Source organism: Eretmochelys imbricata, chromosome 6 (genome assembly GCF_965152235.1).
Source record: "Eretmochelys imbricata isolate rEreImb1 chromosome 6, rEreImb1.hap1, whole genome shotgun sequence".
Lineage (NCBI taxonomy): Eukaryota > Metazoa > Chordata > Testudines > Cheloniidae > Eretmochelys > Eretmochelys imbricata.
This window is the reverse complement of record NC_135577.1, coordinates 11,053,670-11,074,924: the sequence shown is the minus strand read 5'-3', so window position 1 is coordinate 11,074,924 and position 21,255 is coordinate 11,053,670. Positions and strand designations below refer to the sequence as shown.

Here is a 21,255-nt window from a genome sequence, read left to right as displayed (position 1 = left end):
CTGGAGCAGCTCATGATTTTAGCTCCGGAGGCCCCTGGTTTAACATCCCATGTGGACAGCCGCCACTCACATGCTGACCTACATGCTACGGCACTTGTGTGCAGGTATGCCCTCAGACACAGACATGAAGGCACAAGCTCACAGATGCACAAACATGCGTAGGCAAATGCCTGCACACTGCTATAGAGATAAGAGCGTTCACACATTCACCAAGACAAACGTACACCAACATACATGTAAGCCAACATGCATGGACAGACACACCCACGGAGAACCAGAGACCAACACACATATACATCAACACACATGTACACCAACATAAATGCACGTAGACATACAGAAGCAGACACCGACATACATGTACACCAACATGCATGCACACAGTAGATACTCACACATAGACACAGTGCCTGCTCAGAAGTCGGAACCAAAACACACACATTGACATCCATGTGCCCACAAATACCTCATTTACTGCACAGACAAGTAGACAAGTGGAGCTTTGTGCCCTTGCAGGCTGATTCTGTCCCTTTCCCACCACAAGGGAAAGCCGCTTCTTCTTTGTCCCAAGGATTCTCCAGCAGGTCTGGACAAGCAACTGGTTCTGGTCAGAAAAATGGCCCAGGATCTGGCTTCTCCTGGGAGTACACCAGTGACTCTGTCTACAATCCCATCCCAGCCTGCATCCCCCTCTCCACGTGCCCCCAACCCCTGAGCAGCTAAGGGGCACTTTAACCCACACATGTTTTGGGGGTCGATTGACGAGGCAGGGCCTTCTGCTCTCTCCCTGCCCCCTGCCCCCAGCCTCCACATCTGGCCATTAGGCCTCCACGTCTGGTCTTCATTTAGCAGCTCCACCCAACAACAGCTCCTGAACAGCTGTTCGCTCCTGCATAAATTCAAGGAGCCATCTGGCTTTGAAGGGCTGTGGCAGGAGAGATTAAACAACGGTGCTGACACACACATACCCCCATCCAGCTGTCTCCTTCCCCTTGTCTCTCCTCCCCACCCTTTCTTTCCACTCTGTGTCCATTATCCCCCACCTTCACCATGGTCATTCCCCCATCTCTGCCCCCTCCACCATCTCTGCTCCCCTCTCCCCTGTGGTCTCTTCCCCGCTCCCTACCTCCTTTAATCCCTTCCCCATCTCTGCCCCCTTTCTCCACCTCTCTCCCCTATCCCTCCCCCACCCTTTGATCACACACACCTAACCAGGATCTCCATTAACTTCCCCCAGGGCAGTTATTGAGCTCACCTGACAAGAGGCATTTAGTCAAGGCCCATTTATTCATCATACACAACAACTGCCCATTGCATTGGCATGACAAGAGGCGGCCCCCATCTCAGCATAGTCTGAGCAGCACCCCATTGTTCAGAGTTCTGATGGAGCAGCCCTTGTGGGGGCCAGAATCCCAGAGATGCCCCCACAAGTTGGCAGGCTGCTCCCAAGTCAACCCAGAACAATATTTGGCCTGGAGATCTCGCCAGGGGATCGTGGCCTCTCTTCTGTCGCCAGATGTCCACTTGGAAATACAGGTTGCCTGTGGGCTCTGTGGTCTTCCAGACTGTGGAAGCCATGTCCCAGTGGAGAAAAGGCTGTGGATGGGCTGTTTTTACCCAGGCTCTAGTTCAAATGGAGCTACCCACCCTCCCTGGGGCCCCTTCTCCAGCCTCAATGGATCCGTAGCAAGCCAAGAGTCTTCACCATTCCCCCCAAGAGCTAGGTCAGGTCAGGGACTGCTCTTATTTGCCCAGAGTCCCTCCAGAGCCCTTATGGGTGAAGGGGGATGTGGCCACAGCACATCAGTGCCAGGCTTTATTCTAGCATGGTCTTCAGAGGCAGGGTGGGTAAGGTAGGGAAGCCCAAAAAATCCACAGCACCTATGGGAGCGGCTGCAACCTCAGAGCTTTCCTGTTGCTGTTCCACCTCCTGCTCCTCTGCAATCATTGGTGGCTAGCCGACTTGGCCCTTCCGTTCACTTCCCTAGCCCTTCAGCCCCTCACCCAGAAAAGGGACACAGTGACCCGCTGGCCCCTCACCTGCCACACCCCAGTCTGAATAGCAAAACTGCCCACCCCTTGCTCCCTACAATGCCCTTCTTACACAGCTTCTCCTATAGTCCATCAGACTCAGGGCATGGGCAGCGAGTAGAGCTATTCCTGCATCTGGCCTGTTAGGTGATTCTGGGCAAGTCACGTCCTTGTGCCGTGCCTCAGTTTCCCCACCTGGTACTAAACTACGTTGGGAAGCACTTTGCAATCTGCTGATCAGAAGGGCCAAGTATTATTATCAGGGATTGGTTAAGAAGCAAGAGTAATATATCTCTATATAGACCCCCTCTGCAATCAAACCAAAGCCCCTCCTTCAAGGAGCTAGGCTGTGCGGGGGCAGATGCCTGCGTGTGCGTCCTCTGAGCCATTCTGGAGTTGTGGCTGAGGCCATCTGAGCAGGGGGAAGACCGTGACATGTGAACCGTGACCCCCATTCACCTCCTCATGGTCTTTTTTTCCCATGTGGGTGAAGGCGAGCAGGTGAATAAACACAGGACCATGGGGGAGCAACAGCTTGGATTTCGAAATCGGGGGGGCCCTCCTGTCCCCCATCCCCTCTTTTTCCTCCATTGTGAGATGATTTCCTTTTCCTCCCACATCACGGCTGAAGTGGGACACACACGCCTTCCCCCGCCCTTCTACCCCCCCCAACAGAGCCTGGTGTGGCTCTGGGGTGCACACTCCCCCCAGACAAAACAGCCCAGTGGGAGATCCTGGGTGGGTGCGGGATGTAAAGGAGGGAGGGCTGGGTGAGTGGAGGATGGCTCTCAGTATAGGGATGTATGTGCCTGGGTTGGGGGGAATCCCACGGCTAACAGCTTCCTCACAGGCCCCACCCAGCCGGGGGAAGAATTGCTCCCAACACCTTGTGGGTCTGGGTGTTGACCGAGGCATTAAGAGAGAGGGGGACCCTCACCCTACCACAGCAGACAAAGGGTAGAGTGAATTTTCAGGGGGACAGGAGCCAGTGTCTCAGGAGAGGCAGCAGCAGCAGCCAACCGTTCCCTCCAGCCATAAGACACTGTGCAGATTAGGCTAGAGCGGGGAGGGCAGGCTATGTATCTTAGGGGGTGGTTTTTTGGGGGGGGTCTTCCAGCCCCCCCCAAAACTAACACCACACCCCCAATGCCCAGCCAGTGACCAGCGCTGGCCACTGCCAGCCCTGTGTGTGTGTGTATGTGTGTGTGTGCGGGGCAAAGGCTGGGAATGCAGAAAGCCCTCGTCCCTGGGGCCGTCTGCCTCCAGGCCATGAGCCCTTTAGAGCACGGGTTCTCAACCTTTTTCTTTCTGTGGCTCCCCTAACATGCTATAAAAACTCCACGGCCCACCTGTGCCACAGCTGTTTTTCTGCATGTAAAAGCCAGGCTGGCATTAGGGGGTAGCAAGTAGGGCAATGATCCAGGGCCTCAGGCCACAGGAGGCCCTGTGAATCTAAGCTGCTCAGGCTTCAGCTTGAGGCCCGGTTGGCAGGGCTTGGGTCAGTGGGGCTTTGGCTTTCTGCTCTGGGCCCCAGACAGTCTAATGCTGGTCCTGCTTGGCGGACCCCCTGAAACCTGCTCGTGGCCCCCAGTGGGCCTCAGACCCCTGGTAAAGAACTGCTGCTTTAGGGTATGTCTACACGGCAGCTGGGGAGATGGACAAGCGCTAGGTCTGCTGGAGCTAGCGCGCTAAAAATAGCAATGTGTAGCCATTGCAGAGTGGATGGCGGCCTGGGTGGGTCTGTGAGGCTTCTCCCAGCCGCAGTGTAGACATGCCCCTAGCGCACAGTCCGTGCCTTAAAGGGTCATGCTGAGGTTCTACAGGGTAGCCACAGGCCTTGAAAATGCCTTATCCGCATAAGGCCTGCAACAAGGGAGAAGCAAATCCGAGAGAGAGCTGGAGGAAGAGAAGAAGGAGAAATCGAAGAGATAGTGAAGGGTGAAAGAGGGAGACAGTGATGGAGAGAGAAAAGAAAGTATGAAAGAAGGAGTGAGAGAAACAATGAAAGACAGAGTGACAGCAGAGGAGGACTCACTCTATCAGATGTCCCCAGAGGCTGGTCCATGTCATCCCCCTTTTCTTAGCCTCGGAGCAGAGTCTCCTGCCTGCCTGGACCCAGTTTCTCCCGTGGCAGCTCCCTACCCTTCCCCTGCAGGTTCTGACTGTGGCTGGAGGAGTAGCTGGCTGACTTGTCCTTGCCGGACCCTGGCCAGCGCCCCCTGCTGCAGCACAGGACAGCAGCACAGGCCTGCCGGAAACGAGGGTCAAAGAAGGCATAGAGGAAGGGGTTAAGGCAGCTGTTGATGTAGGCCACACAGGTGCAGTAGGGGTGCAAGTTACTGAGGAAGGCATGGAAGCCGCAGGACCAGGGCATCACCTCCAGGTCCATCAGCACGTAGATGGTCTTCACCAGGTGGTAGGGTAGCCAACAGAGGGCAAAGGTGGCCACCAGCACAATGATGATGCTCAGCAGCCGCTTCCTCTTCCTCAGCTCCTCGCTGCGCTCCTTCCGGAAGTGGTCAGCGATGGTGCGGGCGATGAAGAAGTAGCAGGTCAGCATGACGACAAAGGGGACCACAAAGCCCAGCATGGTGGAGGACAGGCCCAGCCCCACCTCCCATGCCCCCTCGGTCCCATTGGCCACCAAGCCCGAGTAGTCCATGTAGCACGTCACCTTGGTTTCTCCCAGTAGCACTGCTGCCTGCCGGAGGATCATGGCTGGCAAGGCCAAAATGGCCGCCAAGGCCCAGAGGGCAATGGTGGCCACCAGCCCACTGGCCCTCCACCTCAGCTTAGCATTAGCCATTGGCCGCACAATGGCCAAGTAGCGATCAATGCTGAGGCCCATCAGGCAGAAGACGCTGGCGTGCATGTTGACAAAGATCAGGTAGCTGCTGAGCTTACAGGTGAAGGAGCCAAAAGGCCAGTGATAGCCCAGCCAGGCATAGGCAGCCCAAAGTGGCAGGGTCACTACAAAGGTCAGATCAGCCATGGCTAGGTTGGCGATGAAGGTGTCGGCTGAGCGCCGCTTCTCCTGCCCTCCCCGGAAGATGGTCCACAGCACCAAGCCGTTGCCTGTTGTGCCCAGCAGGAAAACCAGCAGATAGATGGTGGGGAGGAGCACCAGGGATGGACTCCATTCCTCATACTCACAGTCTCCCGTCTGGTTCTCACCATAGGCCGCCCAATCCAGCTGCTCCTCCATGCCTCGGGGATCCCAGCTCCAAGGCTGGGAGAAGGATGCTGGGAGCGAGGAGTTTCTTCTGGCCCTGAAAGTCTCTCAGGCTGGGACCTGGGTCTATGGGGCAAATGTTCTAAGTCCCTCTGACTTCTCAGCCACGTCCTTGCTGTTGGCGCTGGGGAGACAGCCTAAGCCCTAGTCTTCACTCAGCTCATTTCTCTTCTCTTCTCCTTCCTTCCTTAATCCTCAGACAGATGTGGCCAGAGCCCTCCCTGATCTCTCTGTCTCTGTCTGTCTAACACACAGGCAGCTGTTCCTTCCTCCTGCCTGTCAGTCCCTCAGCCTTGAGTCTAATTAGAATCGTTAAGTTACAGACCCTTCCCCCTTCTTCCCATCCCATCCCCACCCCTCCCCTCCGCCTCTCACTCAGCATCCTCAAGGCCAGTGGATGAATTGGCTCCTGAGGTGCTGGGCAGAGCAGCTCCGGCTGCTCTTTGAATCCATGAGCCCATGCCGCCTGCCCCTCCATCCCCACCTCCCTGGGTCCCCAGAGCCAGGGCTGGAATGTGGACTAAAGCCAGCCGGAGCTGCTGGGGGGCAGTGAGGGGGGTGGGTCCGTGTGAAATTTCACAGATGCAGTTAGCAACCCCACTAAAGCGATCAGCCCTGACCAGGGGCGGTGAGTTATACGGGCCCAAGCTCCAGCAATATTCAGGCCCCGGGGGCCCAGCTCCAACAATGTTTGAGGCTGTGTCTCTCCCCCGGCACTGCCTGCTGCCCCCACGCACCTCCTGCGAGCCTCCCTGCCTGCGCCCTGGGCAGCAGGCGGCTGCCCCCTACAACTCTGTGCTGCACTCCACTCTGCTGGCTCCCGGCATCAACTGCCGCCACAGGGTCCTAGCGCCCCCAAACCACTACTGCCGGGGCAGGCTGACCCTCACTCTGCCCTTCTGCCTCAGACAGATGAACACTTCCCTTTTCCGACGGGACCCTTCACCAGCACAGGGGGCCCCCTGCCAGCAGTCACCGCTCCTGCACACGCTGGGCAAGGGGCAGCCCATCCCCACCCCCAGTGAGGCTACAGTGAGGGGCAGCAGCAGGGGAGGAGGTGCACACGTGATGGCAGCCCCCCCACTCCCAGCACCCACCATAGGAGAGGCAAGGGGGCTTCCTGGACCTGAGAGGAGCTCTAGGAGCATGTGCTGTGACAGTGGTGCGAAGCGAGTGTGCTGCTGGGGGGGAGGAGGGGGGCCCCTCCCCCAGAGCTCACTGCTGCCGACAGGGAGAGGGCTGGGAGGAGTCCTCCTCTCTGGCCCCAGCCCTGGGGCAGCCTGCCTGCACCCCAAACTGCTCATCCCTGGCCCTGCCCCCCCGCAGAGCCCATACCCCCAGCCAGAGCCCTCGCCCCCCCCCCCCAACCCTCTGCCCCAGCCCTGAGCCCCCTCCTGTACCATGAACCTCTCATCCCAGCTCCACCCCAAAGCCCTCACCCCCACACCCCAACCCTCTGCCCGAGCACCTCCCATAGCCCAAGCCCCTCATCACCAGCCCCACCCCAGAGCCCTCACATTTTTACATTATTTAAAAAAATATATATCAGCTTATAAGGCAGGTGTGTGTGGGGGAGCAGGTCTTGGACCTGTTCTGGGCACCACCAAAAATTATACAAACCTGCTGCCCCTGGCCCTGACTGTCTGTCGGTCCCTCTGCTGGTTCCAGCGTTCACTTACAAGAGTTTTACCGGCATGGCCAGGGAAGTTGCCAAAGCAAATATCAGTCCCCTTTGGTCCCATCTGTGCTGCAGAACCAAAGACATGGCTGTAACACAGTGGCCCTTGATGCCCTCCGAATCAACCAGGGGCTCCCCGTTCTAACTCAAGACACACAGTCTGGTTTTGTAGTGCACAGAGGAACAAACCATGTATTTGCCATGCTCCTGAACATGCAAAGAGCACGGCTGTAGCACAGCCCAGGGACATGATTCAAATGTGGCCTGCCCCTGTCCACAATGCAAGAGCAGATGGAGTTCTACACACATGCTCCTGTGTTGTAACTGGCTCTCCTAGCCTGGGAAAGTCTACAACAGAGATGGGCTAGTTAGGAGCATCTGCACTACAGTTTGAGCCCATGTTGCTCAAAACGGGCAAATGCCTGTCAGATCCTGGCCTAGGCAGGAGCTAAGCATGTTACAAAACACATAGGCCTTGTATAGAGCGGCAAATCATGCCACATGAGATTAGAACATTAGCACAGGTCTGTGTGTAACTGGTATTCTATTGAATGACCACAGCACGTTATCTGTCTTTAGTCCCCTAACTGCATGCAACAGCATAGTACACAGGAAATAGTACATTACTGGAGTTGTGTTCCACATTCTAGTGTCCACGCTTTGAGATGGATATTGAATAACCAGCAAGGGGGACCCTATGTTATTTTAACATTTTTGTTAATGAGCTGGAAGGAAAGATAAAATCGTCACTGATAAAGGTTGCAGAGGACACCACACTTGGGGGAGGGGTAAATAACAAAGAGGACAGGTCACTGATACGAGAGATCTGGATCACTTGGTAAATTGGGTGTAAGCAAACAATATGGCTAAATGTAAATGAAATGGAAATGCATACACCTAGGAACAAGGAATGGAGGCCATGCTTACAGGATGGGGGACTCTATCCTGGGACTCTGAAAAAGATTTGGGGGTTCTGGTGGATAATCAGCTGAGCTCCCAGTGTGATACTGTGTCCAGAAGGGCTGATATGAACCTTGGATGCATAAACAGGGGAGCCTTGAGTAGGAGTCAAGAGGTTATTTTACCTCTGTATTTTACTTTGGTGCAACCACTACTGGATATACTGTCCAGTTCTATTGTCGACAATTCAAGAAGGATGTTGATACATTGGAGAGGAGTCAGAGAAGAGCCACAAGGATGACTGAAGGATTGGAAAACCTGCCTTATAGTGATAGACCCTAGGAGCTCAATCTATCAAACTTAACAAAGAGAAGGTTGTGGTGTGACTTGATTACAGTCTGTAAGTGCCTACATGGGGAACAAATATTTAATAATAGGCTCTTCAGTCTAGCAGAGAAATATCTAACATGATCCAATGGCTGGAAGTTAGAGCTTGACAAATCCAGACTGGACATAAGGGGTACATTTTTAACAGTGTGAAAATAATTAACGATTGGAACAATTTACCAGAGGAGAATCTCCATCACAGGCAATTTTTCAATCAAGATGGGCTGTTTTTCCAAAAACTCTGCTCTAGGAATGATTCTGGGGCAGGTCTCTGGCCTGCATTCTACGGGAGGTCAGACCAGACGATCACAATGGTCCCTTCTGGCCCTGGAATCCATGGAAGAGCTACAAGAAAGATTTGAGGGCTGGAAAGCTTGCCTTGCAGTGACAGACTAAAGGAGTTAGAATCTTTTTAGTTTATCCAGCATCAAACTGTAAGCGCCTAGGGAGAGAGAAGGAGCAAGGGCTCTTTTATCTAACGAAGGCATAACAAGAGCTGATGGCTGCAAACTGAAGCTAAGCAAATTCAAATGGGAAAGAAGGTGCAAATGTTTAATAGTGGGGGTAATTAACCAATGAGACAACTCACCTAGGGATGTGGTGGATTCTCCATTCCTGGAGTCTTTACACTAAGGTTGGATGTTGGTCTAAAAACTCGTTTCCCCACAAGATATTGGGATCAATGCAAAAATTACTGATGGAATTCTATGACCTCTTTCCTAGAGGAGGTCAGACTATAATAAGAACACGAATAAATGCCTAGTTCTTCTATAGTGCTTTTCATCCACAGATCTCAAAGCCCTTCAAGTTATCCTCATTTTAAAGATGGGGAAACTGAGCCAATCATCATGCTTCCTTTTGGCCTTCACCTCTGCGGGTCTTTGAATGACTGGGGCACTGGGGCATAGTGGCCTTTTAAGTAGCATGCAAGCAAGTTCACCTGCACTTTTCATCTCCCCAATCACTGTCCTATGACACACAAGCACAGGCTAGAAACAAATGTGATTTAGGTTTCTTTGCAGCAGAGCTAATAGCCTAAAGCCACAGCAGTGCGTGGGTAGCAAATTTGCGTGGAGACATTCAAGGTGCTAAAGGTTAATAAACTTATTTGGCAGGACAAAACCTTCCAGTGTGGCTGATGACCAATATTTTAAGTATGTGCTAGGCATGTTTAGTGGTAGGTAGCTTTTATACGATGGGTCAAATCCATTCCTCAGCTATCCCCATAAATCCCCATTCAGGTCAGTGGGGCTGCACAGTGGTTTGACATTTTTGTCAGATTTTTGATTCAGACATTTTTGATTCAGCAGCTGAGGATATCATGGATTCTGGGAATGCATCTGTGCCTCTTCTCTTTCTCCCAAAGTTCAGCAAAGTTTTGCTCCCTGGCATTTTACTGAAGGAATCTTTCATTTGGCCAGCCCTTTAGATGGTATAAATTGGCATAGCTTCAAGGGAGCTGCACCAATTTACCCCAGCTGGGGATCTGGCTGTGACACTCAGTATCTCGGGAGAACACCCTACACCCCCATGTTCATCCTTATAATACTATTGTGTGGTATCCAATGCAAAGTTTGTCATGTCGCATGTCTTCAGAAGGCTCATGATGCACTGAATATTGTTGTTACAGTGATGTTACAGGTTGTAATTTCACGTATATAGTTATGAGGCTGAAAATGTGTCCTCATGGCTTAAAACAAGCCCAGGCACAACTCTCCAAGAACAGAGAGGCAGTTCACACCTCATCAGGGCATGTATGGGTCAAACCCAGCCCAGCCTCACAGGAACAAAAGACTCTGGCCTAGGCAGCAACAAAGGATCTGTTGGACTCTCAAGTGAGTCACCTCCTTCCTATGGTCAGTTTGGGACTGGGATGAGGAAATGCTCACCTGACTATGAACGGGTGGGGCAAAGCCAACAGGGAAGAAAGGACATGATAAAAGGGAGAGACGTTTGCCATGCTCTCTCTCTCTCTCTTCCATCTACATCTACAGACATCACCACCAAGCGACTGAAGCACTGATCAAACGGGAGAGCCTGGCTGAAGGGCAACCAGCCAGCCTGTGGTGAGAAGCATCTAAGTGTATAAGGGCACTGAAAGTGTTAAGATCAGCTTAGAATGCGTTTTGCTTTTATTTCATTTGACCAAATCCGACTTGTTGTGCTTTGACTTATAATCACTTAAAATCTATCTTTGTAGTTAATAAATGTGTTTGTTTTTCTACTTGAAGCAGTGCATTTGGTTTGAAGCATGTCAGAGACTCCCCTTGGGATAACAAGCCTGGTACATATAAATTTCTTTGTTAAATTGATGAACTCATATAAGCTTGCAGCATCCAGTGGGCATAACTGGACACTGCAAGATGGAGGTTCCTAGGGTTGTGTCTGGGACCAGAGATATTGGTTAGTGTCGTTCGGTTGCACAATCCAAGCAGCAACTGGCCGAAAGTGCTAACCCACGTAGCTGGGAGCAGTTTATATGCCAGAGGCTGTGCGTGAACAGCCCAGGAGTGGTGGTCTCACAGAAGAGCAGGGTAAGGCTGGCTCCCAGAGTAGAGGATTGGAGTGACCTAGCAGATCACCAGTCCAGATAACACCAGGGGAACATCACACTGGCCCATTGATGTCTATAGAGCTGTGCTGATTTACACCTACTGGGGATCTGGCCCCATTGATTCTAATCATCCAAGGAAGCATCCGATGGTTTGCTCAGTGAAGTGGAGATGTCTCTCAATTTCTCCTCTGGTTTGTTGGTTAAATAATCTGAAGTCCCCCTTCAGTACGACTCCAGGAGCCTTTGGTGTCTCAGGTCGAGTTCCCCCTTTGGATCCCTGACTCCCCAGTTGCTGAGAATTTGTGTGAAGGAACAAATATGGACACCGTGTAGAATCAAGCACGTGGGTATATTACGTACAGCGCTGATGGAGTGTCACCTCGCTTATTAGGCTTAGAGACACTGCCAAACAATTGATTACAATGGATTATATGGATTTTCCATGGGCAGAGGGAAATGATGGGGTAGGCAGTCCCAAACCCCTGGATAAGTCTAGCAGCAAGACAAGATAAGCATAGTAGCCAATGGTCAAAAGGTTACATAATGTCTCCACCCATGGTTTCAAGGTTAACACATGACACTTAATTAGTACACAGGTGTTTTCCATTAAACAATATATAGAGTGTGTTAGTATAAAATATATATGTTGAATTCTGATTTGGGATCCATAGGAATGAAGTAGCTCCCCTGATTGTCCAACAGGTACACACCTAGGAGTTAAAGCAAAAGGACAAATGAAAAGTATATAGGAATAAAGATTGTCTTTTAATTGTTCATTTGTGTTTCTAAGGCAGGCACTGGCAATGGCTTGGAGGAGAGGTGCACATCTGTGAGAGGGAGGATATCATACCTCATACTGATATGTTTGAACCTCTTCCATAAACTCAAGGCTGGTGTGTAGGAAGGCACCTCTTCTACAGAAGAAACAGGGCCCCTTTCATTCCTTTGGTCTGTTTGCAACTTTGAGATAAAGCCCCCAATTATAATTTCCACCTGGCTTCTTGCTGACCAAGCTTATCTTAGCAAAAAGCAAGGTTGTCCTATGTTTGTTCTGCTTCTTAGCTAATATTGTTCACTATTTGCTAGGCCTCTGTCTTCTTGATCAAACTCTGGATTTTGGGCCTGTAAAAAGAGCTGACTCAGTCTATATATCAGGTTGTAACATAAACAGCATATGGATTTTAGCCCTTCACTGTGTTTCCTGGATTCCACAGAAGGAAGCTAATTGTTCATGGCCCCAGACATCCCTTGGGTTATTGCCAATGTATTTATTTTGCTGTATGGTAAAGGAAGCAAGGAAAGGTGCCCGCCCAGAGCCCTGGGCACCCTGCCATTGCTGAGATATACAAACTGTGCACATGCCAACAGCCCCTCCCCGGGACAGAGCCAGCCCCCTTCACTCCAGCCAGGTCTATATGAGGAAATTAGGTCGGTATGACTACATCGCACAGGGAAGGAGCGGGGGGGTGAAAAATCAACACCCCTGACTGAAGCAGTTAAACTGACCGATGCCCGGTGTGGACAGCTAGAATTCGCCTGGTGACCTAGCTACCACCCCTCGGGCAGGTGGAGTACCTACGCCGGTCGGACAACCCTTCCCATCAGCATAGGTAGCATCTTCGCTGCAGCGTTTTAAGTACAGACAAGCCCCATGTAACAACCCTAGAACAACCAGCCCACCTCAGACCCTCTCTGCAAAAAGAGTCACATTGGGCAGTGGATCAGGCCCGATACTGCCACCCTTTTCCAGTGCCTGCGAAAAAGAGACCTCCTCAAGGTCAATCAATTCAGGCGATTTTTAGACCAGGTGGAGAACGCCCTGCCGAGAGCCCTCTCTCTAGTACTGCTTCTTATATAACCCTGTATAGCCTAGGTCTCAAAAGCACTTTATAAAGGAGGACAATATCATTTTGAAGGTGGGGAAACTGAGGCACGTGGAAAGACGTGACTTGTCCACAATCTCCCAGCAGGCCAATGGCAGAGGGAAGACTAGACTGCAGGTCCTCGGAGTCAGAGTGCTCTTCTCTAGTTACTAGCCAGCTCAGGTCTCATCCTGTATCATTGTCCGTCCTTATGCAGAGGTCATCCACCAATGCAACCAACTTCAGTGAGGCTCCTGCACAGGCACTGATAGTGATCTCAGCAGCTTGTGGTGGGTTTTTTATCTTTCTGTCTCAGTATCCTCTGTGCTATGTGTGCTGTCTGTGTGGGACCTGGGAGCAAGCTAGCTCTCTGTTGTTTTTTTTATATGATCTTCCCAGTATCTCTTCTCTGTGTGTGTTTTGCGGGTGTGTGTGATAACAAACAGTGTCTGCTCCCATGGCTTCCTTCCTGTTTGGGAAATGAACCTTTGCATGTGTGATAGAACCCTGGTAGCATCCTGCCATCAGAAATGGACAAGGGGAGTGAAATTCTCAAAAGCTTTAGGAGCCTAAATTCCCTGAGGTGTTCCAGCTTAGGCTCCTAAGTCACTTGGGTCAAGAGCCTCAAAGGTATTTAGGTGCCTTTCAGAATTAGACTCTTTAAGCCCCTTTCTTGTCTGTGGGCCATATATCTTGCCTGCTCACAAAAGTTGTACTGCTTTAACTATATCAGTATAGCTATACCTCCTCTATAGGACTTTTTTTAATCCATCAATCACAAATGGGGAAACTGAGGCACTGAGAGGGGAAAGTGACTTGCCCGAGGTCACCTGAAAATCCAGTAGCACTAGGAATTGAACACACAGTTTCCTGAAGCCCAGGTAAGTGCTCCACCCAATATGCCCTCCACTGTCTCTGTGTAAAGAGCCCATACTAGGAGTTGTACCTATGTAACGATAGCTGTTAAAAATTGCCCTAACCAACAGAATCACATTGATTCGAAACCTGCAGGTAGAGCAGATCTTAGGCACTTCTGAAGTTTTTATCCAACAATCCTAAATGGATCAAGAGCATAAAATTCTACTCTTTGGCATAGCTGGGCTGATGTATGCTGTATTAGATGTGCCTGGGAGCGATACCTGTACCAACCTGCACCTGGTGTGTGAAACAATACCTGGCGTTTGGGTCCTTTACCAAGCTGGGTAGCTGCGTGATTCAGCTGGGGGGAGACTGCGAGCCAGTTTGCAATGAACTCATGTGTCATTTGGGAGCATCAGAACAGCAGTCAACATTGGCAACGTTCAGTAGTCGCATTATTCAGCACAGCTCAAGGGTGACAGTGTAGCCTAGTGGGTGGAGCATTGGACCTCAGGAGACTTCCGTTCTGTTTCTAGTTTGGCTGCTGGGGAACCTTGGGCATATCATGTCACTCTGTGCCTCACTTTACCCACCTGTAAAATGGGGATGATTGTGAAGCGTTTTGAGCTTCATGGATGGAAAGTGCTATAGAAGAGCTGTGTATTACCATCTCTGCTCTTCTTTTCTCAGCCTCTGGGCCAGAGTCTGTCCTGTTCTAGGGCCTGATCTGAAGCTCACTGAAATCAATGGAAAGATTCCTATTGACCTCAGTAGGTTTAGGATTGAGTCCTCACTCTGGTGCGACCCGTCTGGACTCCATAGCAAGGGCATTGGAACCTTTGTAGAAGTGGGGGGGCCAAGGCCAAAGTGTCCCCTCCCTTTCTGCAGCTGGCTGCTCTGGCGGTTCCCTCTCTTCTGGCACCACAGCAGTCCCTAGTGGGTGAAAGATGTAATTGCAGCATCTCCCCAGCAGAATCTATTATTCTGCTGTGGATGTGGGGAACTGTGGGGAACATGAATTCTGCACTTATGTTTCTTTTGTTAAAAAGTGGGGGGCCATGGCTGAGGCTATGTTTATGTTATGGAGACAATGGAAGTCACGGAATCCATGACTTCCAGAGACCTCTGTGACATTCTTTGTTTCAGCTCCAGGGGCCGAGGGACTGGAGCTGGCAGCCAGCGGGGCCCTGGGAGGATTCCAGCAACAGGCAACAGCCTCCTCACGGGGCCCCCTGCAAGGTTCCAGCAACAGGTAACACCCTCCTGAGGAGGCCTTCCTCGCGGTTCCAGTAATGGGTGACAGCCTCACGCAAGGCGGTGGGGATGGGATGTGCCCTGGGCAAGTGGCTGGGGGTGTCCCATTTTCTCTTTGGGAAATATGGTCACCCTGCAGCTTCCAGCTGCCGTGGGCAGAGGGGTACCCCACAGCTCCAGTGGGGGGAAATCATGGAGCTGCAGCAGCAAAAGTCACGGATAGGTCACGGCTTCCGTGAATTTTTGTTTTTTGCCTGTGACCTCTCTGTGACTTTTACTAAAAATAACCATGATAAAATCTTAGCCTTAGCCATGGTCCCCTGCCCCGCCCAGTTCCAGCGCCAGTTCTCCATAGAGCACATCTCACCATTGCCTACCCCTTGTGCAGCCATTTACATTGGGTCTGAGTGTAAGCCCTGCCATTCTGATTGGCTGTCGCTTGGCCCTGGTGAAAATGAAAACCAATGAGATTACACCAATGTAAGACAGAGCAGAATTTGGCATTCCGTGCATTCTCCTCCTGTGGAAAGCTCTCTCCCCATGGCAGGATCCACTAACTTTGGATGAAATCAATGGGAGTTATTCATATGCTACCAGGGAAGAATAAAGCCTTCTGTTTCCATCTGGCTCTCTCTCTCCATGTCGTTTGCTCTCTGATGCTCATGGGAAGCCAGCTCTGGGCTCCTGCCAGTGGAAAAGGATTAGACAGGGACCTATAGAGGGAGTCTCAGAGAGCTGGAGAAGGAATATGCTTGAGATGAGGGAGGGAAATCCAGGAGGTTTGCAATTACTAGGGTTTTGCCCTCTCCTGAGGAACTGGTCTGTTGAATGGCCCACACTAGAGCAAAGAGACCCAAATCTACTTGGGATTTTAGTCACATGGGGCACAAGTGGCAAGCCAGCCCATCACCAGCCCTGCTCAGGTGTTAGGACTCTGCCCCTCCCCAATCTATCCACTCTCCTCCACCAGGGCCCAGTAACCTAGAGATGACAGACTCCATTTGTGTAACCCATGCTAGAAGAGGCCTCTCTGGGTGGAGTGGGGATGTGACTGGGCCACAAAAAAGGATAAGAGTTTGCTAAAGCCATTAATTATGGGACTTTCTTCTTTAGCTCATGCTTTTAGTGCTGAAGGTCCCAGGTTCAAACCCCCATGTGGACCCTAACAGGGTGGTGTTAGATACATCTTGAGCTATGCACTCCCTTGAACTGTACACTGTGGAAATCTCCAGGCCCAACCTGAGCTATCCAGACTCTCCCCCAGAGGCCGTGCTGTCTGGGATACACTCAGAAACAGGTCCAGACATGTCCCAGGATTGGGGAGGGAGTGATAACGGTCACAACCTGCAGTTTGGGATGCCTGAGCCATCTCAGGAGTGAGGGCATGAATTGGGTAATACTTGCTCTAGCCATGTCTGGTACGTGAGGAGAAGAATCTCCCCTGATCTCCTGCATTGGGAAGGAAAATCAGTTCTTCCCCTGGGGTATTTTTAAGAGATTTTACAGGTAGATCTGTCCATCTCTAGTTGGTCACCAGTTTGATCCAACCCCAGGACTTGGGATGGAGCAGGGCAGCTCTCATCTGGAGGCAGCTAATTCAAGCCCAGCCCAGGATGGTGGGTACTGGAAGCTGTTACCAGCGGACACTTGAGTGGGAGCCTACATGGAATTAGTTTTGCAGGGCTCAGTGCCGTTGCAGGGGGTGCATGTGTCTACTTTGCAAACCCCAGGACCAATTGGCCCCCTTGCTGGCAGCCTTGGTACAGAGGCCAAGGGCTATGTGGGCCACAGAGCCTAAATTTCACTCTGACTCATAGGGGACATCTATCCAGGGCTGGGGGAGGGAGGCAGCCTGGCTGGGTGGGAAGCCTGCCCTGATGGTGCCCATGAGCAGCGCTGCATTAATGCAGGGGCTTTAGGGGCTGCAGCTCAGGGCCTTGGGCTAAGGGGAGCTCTGCAAAAATAAATCCATAATTATATACAATTCAGTGGTCGATCCTGGAGCCTCTGCCAGTTGATCGTGATCTCCAGGCCGCTAAAAGTCCAGCAGCGCAGCAGAGTTCAGGCAGGCTGCCTGTATGCCGTGGCCCCACGCCACTCCCGGAAGTGGCCAGCTGCTGGCATGTCTCTGTGGCCCCTGGCAGGGGGGTAAGGAAGCTCTGTGCACTGCCCCCGCCCCAGCACCATCCCTGCAGCTGTGAGGGCAGCACTTGTGGGCGCGGGCAGCGCATGGAGACACGCTGTCCCCCTGCCCCCGGAGGTGCACAGAGGTGTGCCAGCAGCTGTCCATTTCCAGGAGTGGCAAGAGGTCAAGGCAGGCAGGCAGGCGGCCTGAACCTTGCTGTGCCGCCGGCCGGGAGCTGCCTGTGGTAAGCGCCTACCGGCTGGAGCCTACACCTCACACCTCCTCCTGCACCCCAATCTCCTGCCTCAGGTCAGAACCCCCTCCTACACCCAAACTCCCTCCCAGAGCCTGGACCCCTCACCCTCTCCTGCACCCCAACACTCTGCCCCAGCCTAGAGCCCCCTCCTGCACCCAAACTCCCTCCCAGAAAGAAACTAATATAACAGCTGTTCTAAGGTAAGAAGTAGGCTATTTTGAATTAACTTAACTATATTCTACATGTTTTAAGACTGAAATGTAACCACAGAATGGCTTTATGATAATTAAAAGTCAAGTTTAGTATAGCATTAATAGCCTCGATGCCATAATTGTGATCATTTTGTTTTAAATTAGGAAAAAGACTTGTATACAGTGGCCCCACAAAATCTAATAGCCCCGGGCCCACAGGAGAGTTAATCTAGCCCTGCCCATGAGCCATGGATAGCTGAAGGCCATTAAGCCTCCCAGGCTGTCAACCCAGCACTGAGTTCTCCTGAGCGTGGAACAAATCTCCTGCAGGTTTGCATGGGAATCAGCCGGTATGGGCTGTTCCTCTGGAACAACTGCAGCCTGCACAGTTCCTGGGCTGGGTAGGTCTTGCCTCCAGCAGAGGGATGGGGGGGGCCAGGAAACAATCCCACAGCTGGACCCTGCGCTCCCCTATCCCCCCAAACCCTAGGCTCTCAGCAAAAGCACTGAAAGAGGAGGCAACTCATGATTCCACCTCTCTCCTTTCTAGCAGAGTGGGACTGTCCCCTTGCTCGGGGCCACATATTTTGAGTATCAGACAGGTCCTGGGGTTATCCTCAGTGGCTTCCTGGGGCCCATTAGTCTGGTTCCTGGGGAAGTTGCTAAGGGAAAAGACTCCCGATAAATCTCAGGCTGATTTCCTGGATCCTTCTCTTTTGGTTCACAAAACCAGTATGGTAGTGACACAACGGGCCTGTCTACCTGTGGACATTATTCTGGAATAGAAGTGACAACTCGGGGAGCTACTCTGGCCAATATCCCCATGTAGACAAACCCTGATTTAATCCCAGGTGAAGAGAAGGGCTGTGAGAGAGAACTGGAGCCAGGAGCAATGGGCTAGAGCAGGGGTCGGCAACCTTTCAGAAGTGGTGTGCCAAGTCTTCATTTATTCACTTTAATTTAAGGTTTCGTGTGCCAGTAATACATTTTAATGTTTTTTAGAAGGTCTCTCGCTATAAGTCTATGTATTATGTAACTAAACAAGGTTTTCAAAATGTTTAAGAAGCTTAATTTAAAATTAAATTAAAATGCTGATCTTACACCGCTGGCCCGCTCAGCCCGCTGCCAGCCTGGGGTTCTGTTCACCTAGGCCGGCAGCGGGCTGAGCGAGGCCTGTGGCCGGGACCCCGGCTGGCAAGGGCTGGCAGCCAGAACTCCAGACCGGCAGCGGGCTGAGTGGGGCTGGCAGCCAGGACCCCAGACCAGCAGCGGGCTGAGCGGCTTAGCCCACTGCCGGTCTGGGGGTCTGTCCGCCAGCTCCTGCCAGCCAGGGTCCTGGCTGCCGGCCCCACTGCCAGTCTGGGGTCCTGGCCCTGTCCACGTAGAGTGGGTACCTACCTTCTCCCTGGTTCTAGCCCATTCTCTTCCTCTCTCTACACTGAGATGAGGCTGGGAGTGCGCTGAGTACAGGGCTGGGGGTGAAGGAGCAGGCTGGGGGATGGGGTGCAGGGTCTGGCCAGGAGCTAGAATGAGGGAGGGGGCTCAGGGTTGGGGCAGGAGGTTTGGGTGTGGAGCGCTTACCTGGGCAGCTCCCATTTGGTGTGAGGGGTGCAGGTGGGAATGTGGGTGTGTGTGTGTGTGCAGGAGCTCCCGTTCGGTGCTCAGGATGGGGGTGGGGATGTGGGGCGTGCAAGAGTCAGGGCATGGGGCTGGGGGTGTGTGAGTAGGGTGCAGGAGTCAGGGCTGGGGGGACTGGGTATTTGTGGGGGGTGCTGGAGTCAGGGCTGGGGGTGTGTGAGGGGATGCAGGGGTCAGGGCAGAGGGCTGGGGGTGTGGGCTGGGGTCGTGGGGGTGCTCCCAGCCCCCTGCCCTGAGCGGCTCACAGCAGGGGGCTGGAGGGGATATGCTGATTCCACCCCCCTTCCCCAAGGTCCCCGGAGTGTGCTGCGGCTCCGCTTTTCCCTCTCCCCATGCGTAGCAAGGGCCGTCAGCTGATCGGCCGCAGGTAGGGAGAGAAGGAGGGGCAGGAACCCAGCATGCTGGGGGAAGAGGTGGGGGAAGGGGGAAGCTTGCCTGACCTGCAAGGAGAGAGCGGTGAGCAGAGAAGAGCGGGCTGGGCTAGGCACGATTTTTTAGGTGTCCCCGGCAGACAGCAGCATGCCATTAAAAATTGGCTCGTGTGCCGTAGGTTGCCGACCCCTAGGCTAGAGGCTCAGGATGTGTCTACACTGCAAAAGGAACCAAACCCTCAAGTGTGTTCTTAGCTGGATGGAGTTAGCTACATGGGGGTAAAATAGCCATGAAGACAGGGCAGCTCAGCTTCAGCCCCAGGCTCCCCTGTTTGGTTGAACTCCAGCTGCTAACCCAAGTTGGAAGCCACTGTGCTGCGTCTCCACAGCTAAGCCCAGCCCAGGTAAGAACACGCCGTTCTGCGATTCAGTGAAGGGAAAGAGACGAACAAATGTCCCAAGGAGATGGTGGAGGTTATGGTCTCCCCTTGTCAGTCTCCGATTTCACATACGCCCCCCAACCACCTGTCTCACATAGGCCCCTTCCCAGGGCAGTTGACATCTGTGTCCCTAACAGTTGTGGGCTAGGGGCGTTATCACCAGAGGACGGGGGAGAAGAAAGATAGGGGCATTGAACAGTGCTGCCGACTGGGGAGCTGGAGTGGGACCAGCTGGCTCCTTCCTTAGGCAAGCTGCCCCTTTTTTGTCTCCCTCCCTCCTTTTTCTCCTTCTCTTTCTCTCGCTCAATCTCTCCCAGCCATCCCTTTCTTGCAGACACAGGACACCCTTTCCCCTCCCCATAGGGGAGGACCCCTTTTCCCACACCCCCACTTCCAGACCTCTCTGTCCCACCCACTCCACAGGAAAGGGATTCTTCTCTCCTTGCAAGGTCATTGGGAGGGAAGCCTCCTCCCACGAGGGCAAAAGTGGAACAATGTGAAACAGGAGCAGGGTGGGGGAGGCGCTCATGGGGAGGGCATGAAGGCGGAGCACCCACAGGAGAAGATATGGGAGGTCTGTCCATGGCAGAACTGGGGTTCTATTGGTGGAGCAGGCTGCAAACGGAGAGGGTGTCACCCTAGGGGGCAGAGGCAGTGTGCTATGGGGGGAGTAGTATGTGGGTGTCCCCCTCTGGGGTGGGATCTCGTGGGGGGAGCAGTGTGTGGGTGTCACCCTGTGAGGCAGGGGCAGGGTCCCATGAGGGGCAGTGTGAGGGGAGGTGGGGTCTCTCTGGGGCAGAGTTGGGATCTCACAAGGGGAGCTGTGTGAGGGGAGGGGGAGTTCCTCTGCAGCTGTGTTGGAGCCCCATTGCTGGTGCTGTGCATGTGTGGAGCTGGGATCCTGTTGAGGAGGCAGTATGGGAGGGGACTGGGGGTATCCCTTCAGGGCAGAATTGGGGTCCCTTGCCAGTGCCAGAAGAAGGTCTCCCCAGGGCAGGTTGTTGACCCTGGGTGAAACATAAAGCAGTCGGGGTCCCTACAGCCCTGTTTATCACCTCCGTGTCTCTGCCCCTTTCTGCAGGGCCATGGTGTTGTTGGGAGCATGAGGCCATGTCTGGCAGAGGTTATCCAGGGCAGGAAATGGAGAAGAGACAGGAAGGGGAAAATAGAGAAATGGGCCCAGGGCCCAGCTCACACTCAGCAAATCCCCAGCCAGCGTTAAATATAAATCTCTGCTTGGCAGCATCCTTAAACAAAAGGATGATTTGCCAAACAAAGGACATATGGGCCAGGGAATCCCTGCCCAGAGAGAAGCTGCTGCCCAGGAAGGTCCAGTGTCCACCATCCAGATTTCTGTCTCCTATTTCCCTCAGAGTTTGCACTCAGTGTCTGGGGGGATATGCAAGGATCCAGGGCTGGTTCTCTCCCCTGGTGCCTTCCTTCTCCACGCTCCCCACTGGAGTTTGTTCCCTTTCCAT

The 21,255-nt window shown here is 52.7% G+C and overlaps 1 protein-coding gene across 1 annotated transcript; it reads right to left on the bottom strand.

Moving 5' to 3' along the window:
- Positions 1-4,111: 4,111 nt before the first annotated feature.
- APLNR (apelin receptor) lies at positions 4,112-5,236 on the bottom strand. Its single transcript, XM_077819876.1, has one exon. The coding sequence runs from the start codon at positions 5,234-5,236 to the stop codon at positions 4,112-4,114; it is 1,125 nt and encodes a 374-aa protein (XP_077676002.1).
- Between the last annotated feature and the right edge of the window lie 16,019 nt (positions 5,237-21,255).

Excerpts from the sequence above, each read along its gene's own strand:
- APLNR (XM_077819876.1), bottom strand. The coding sequence starts at position 5,236 with ATGGAGGAGCAGCTGGATTGGGCGGCCTATGGTGAGAACCAGACGGGA.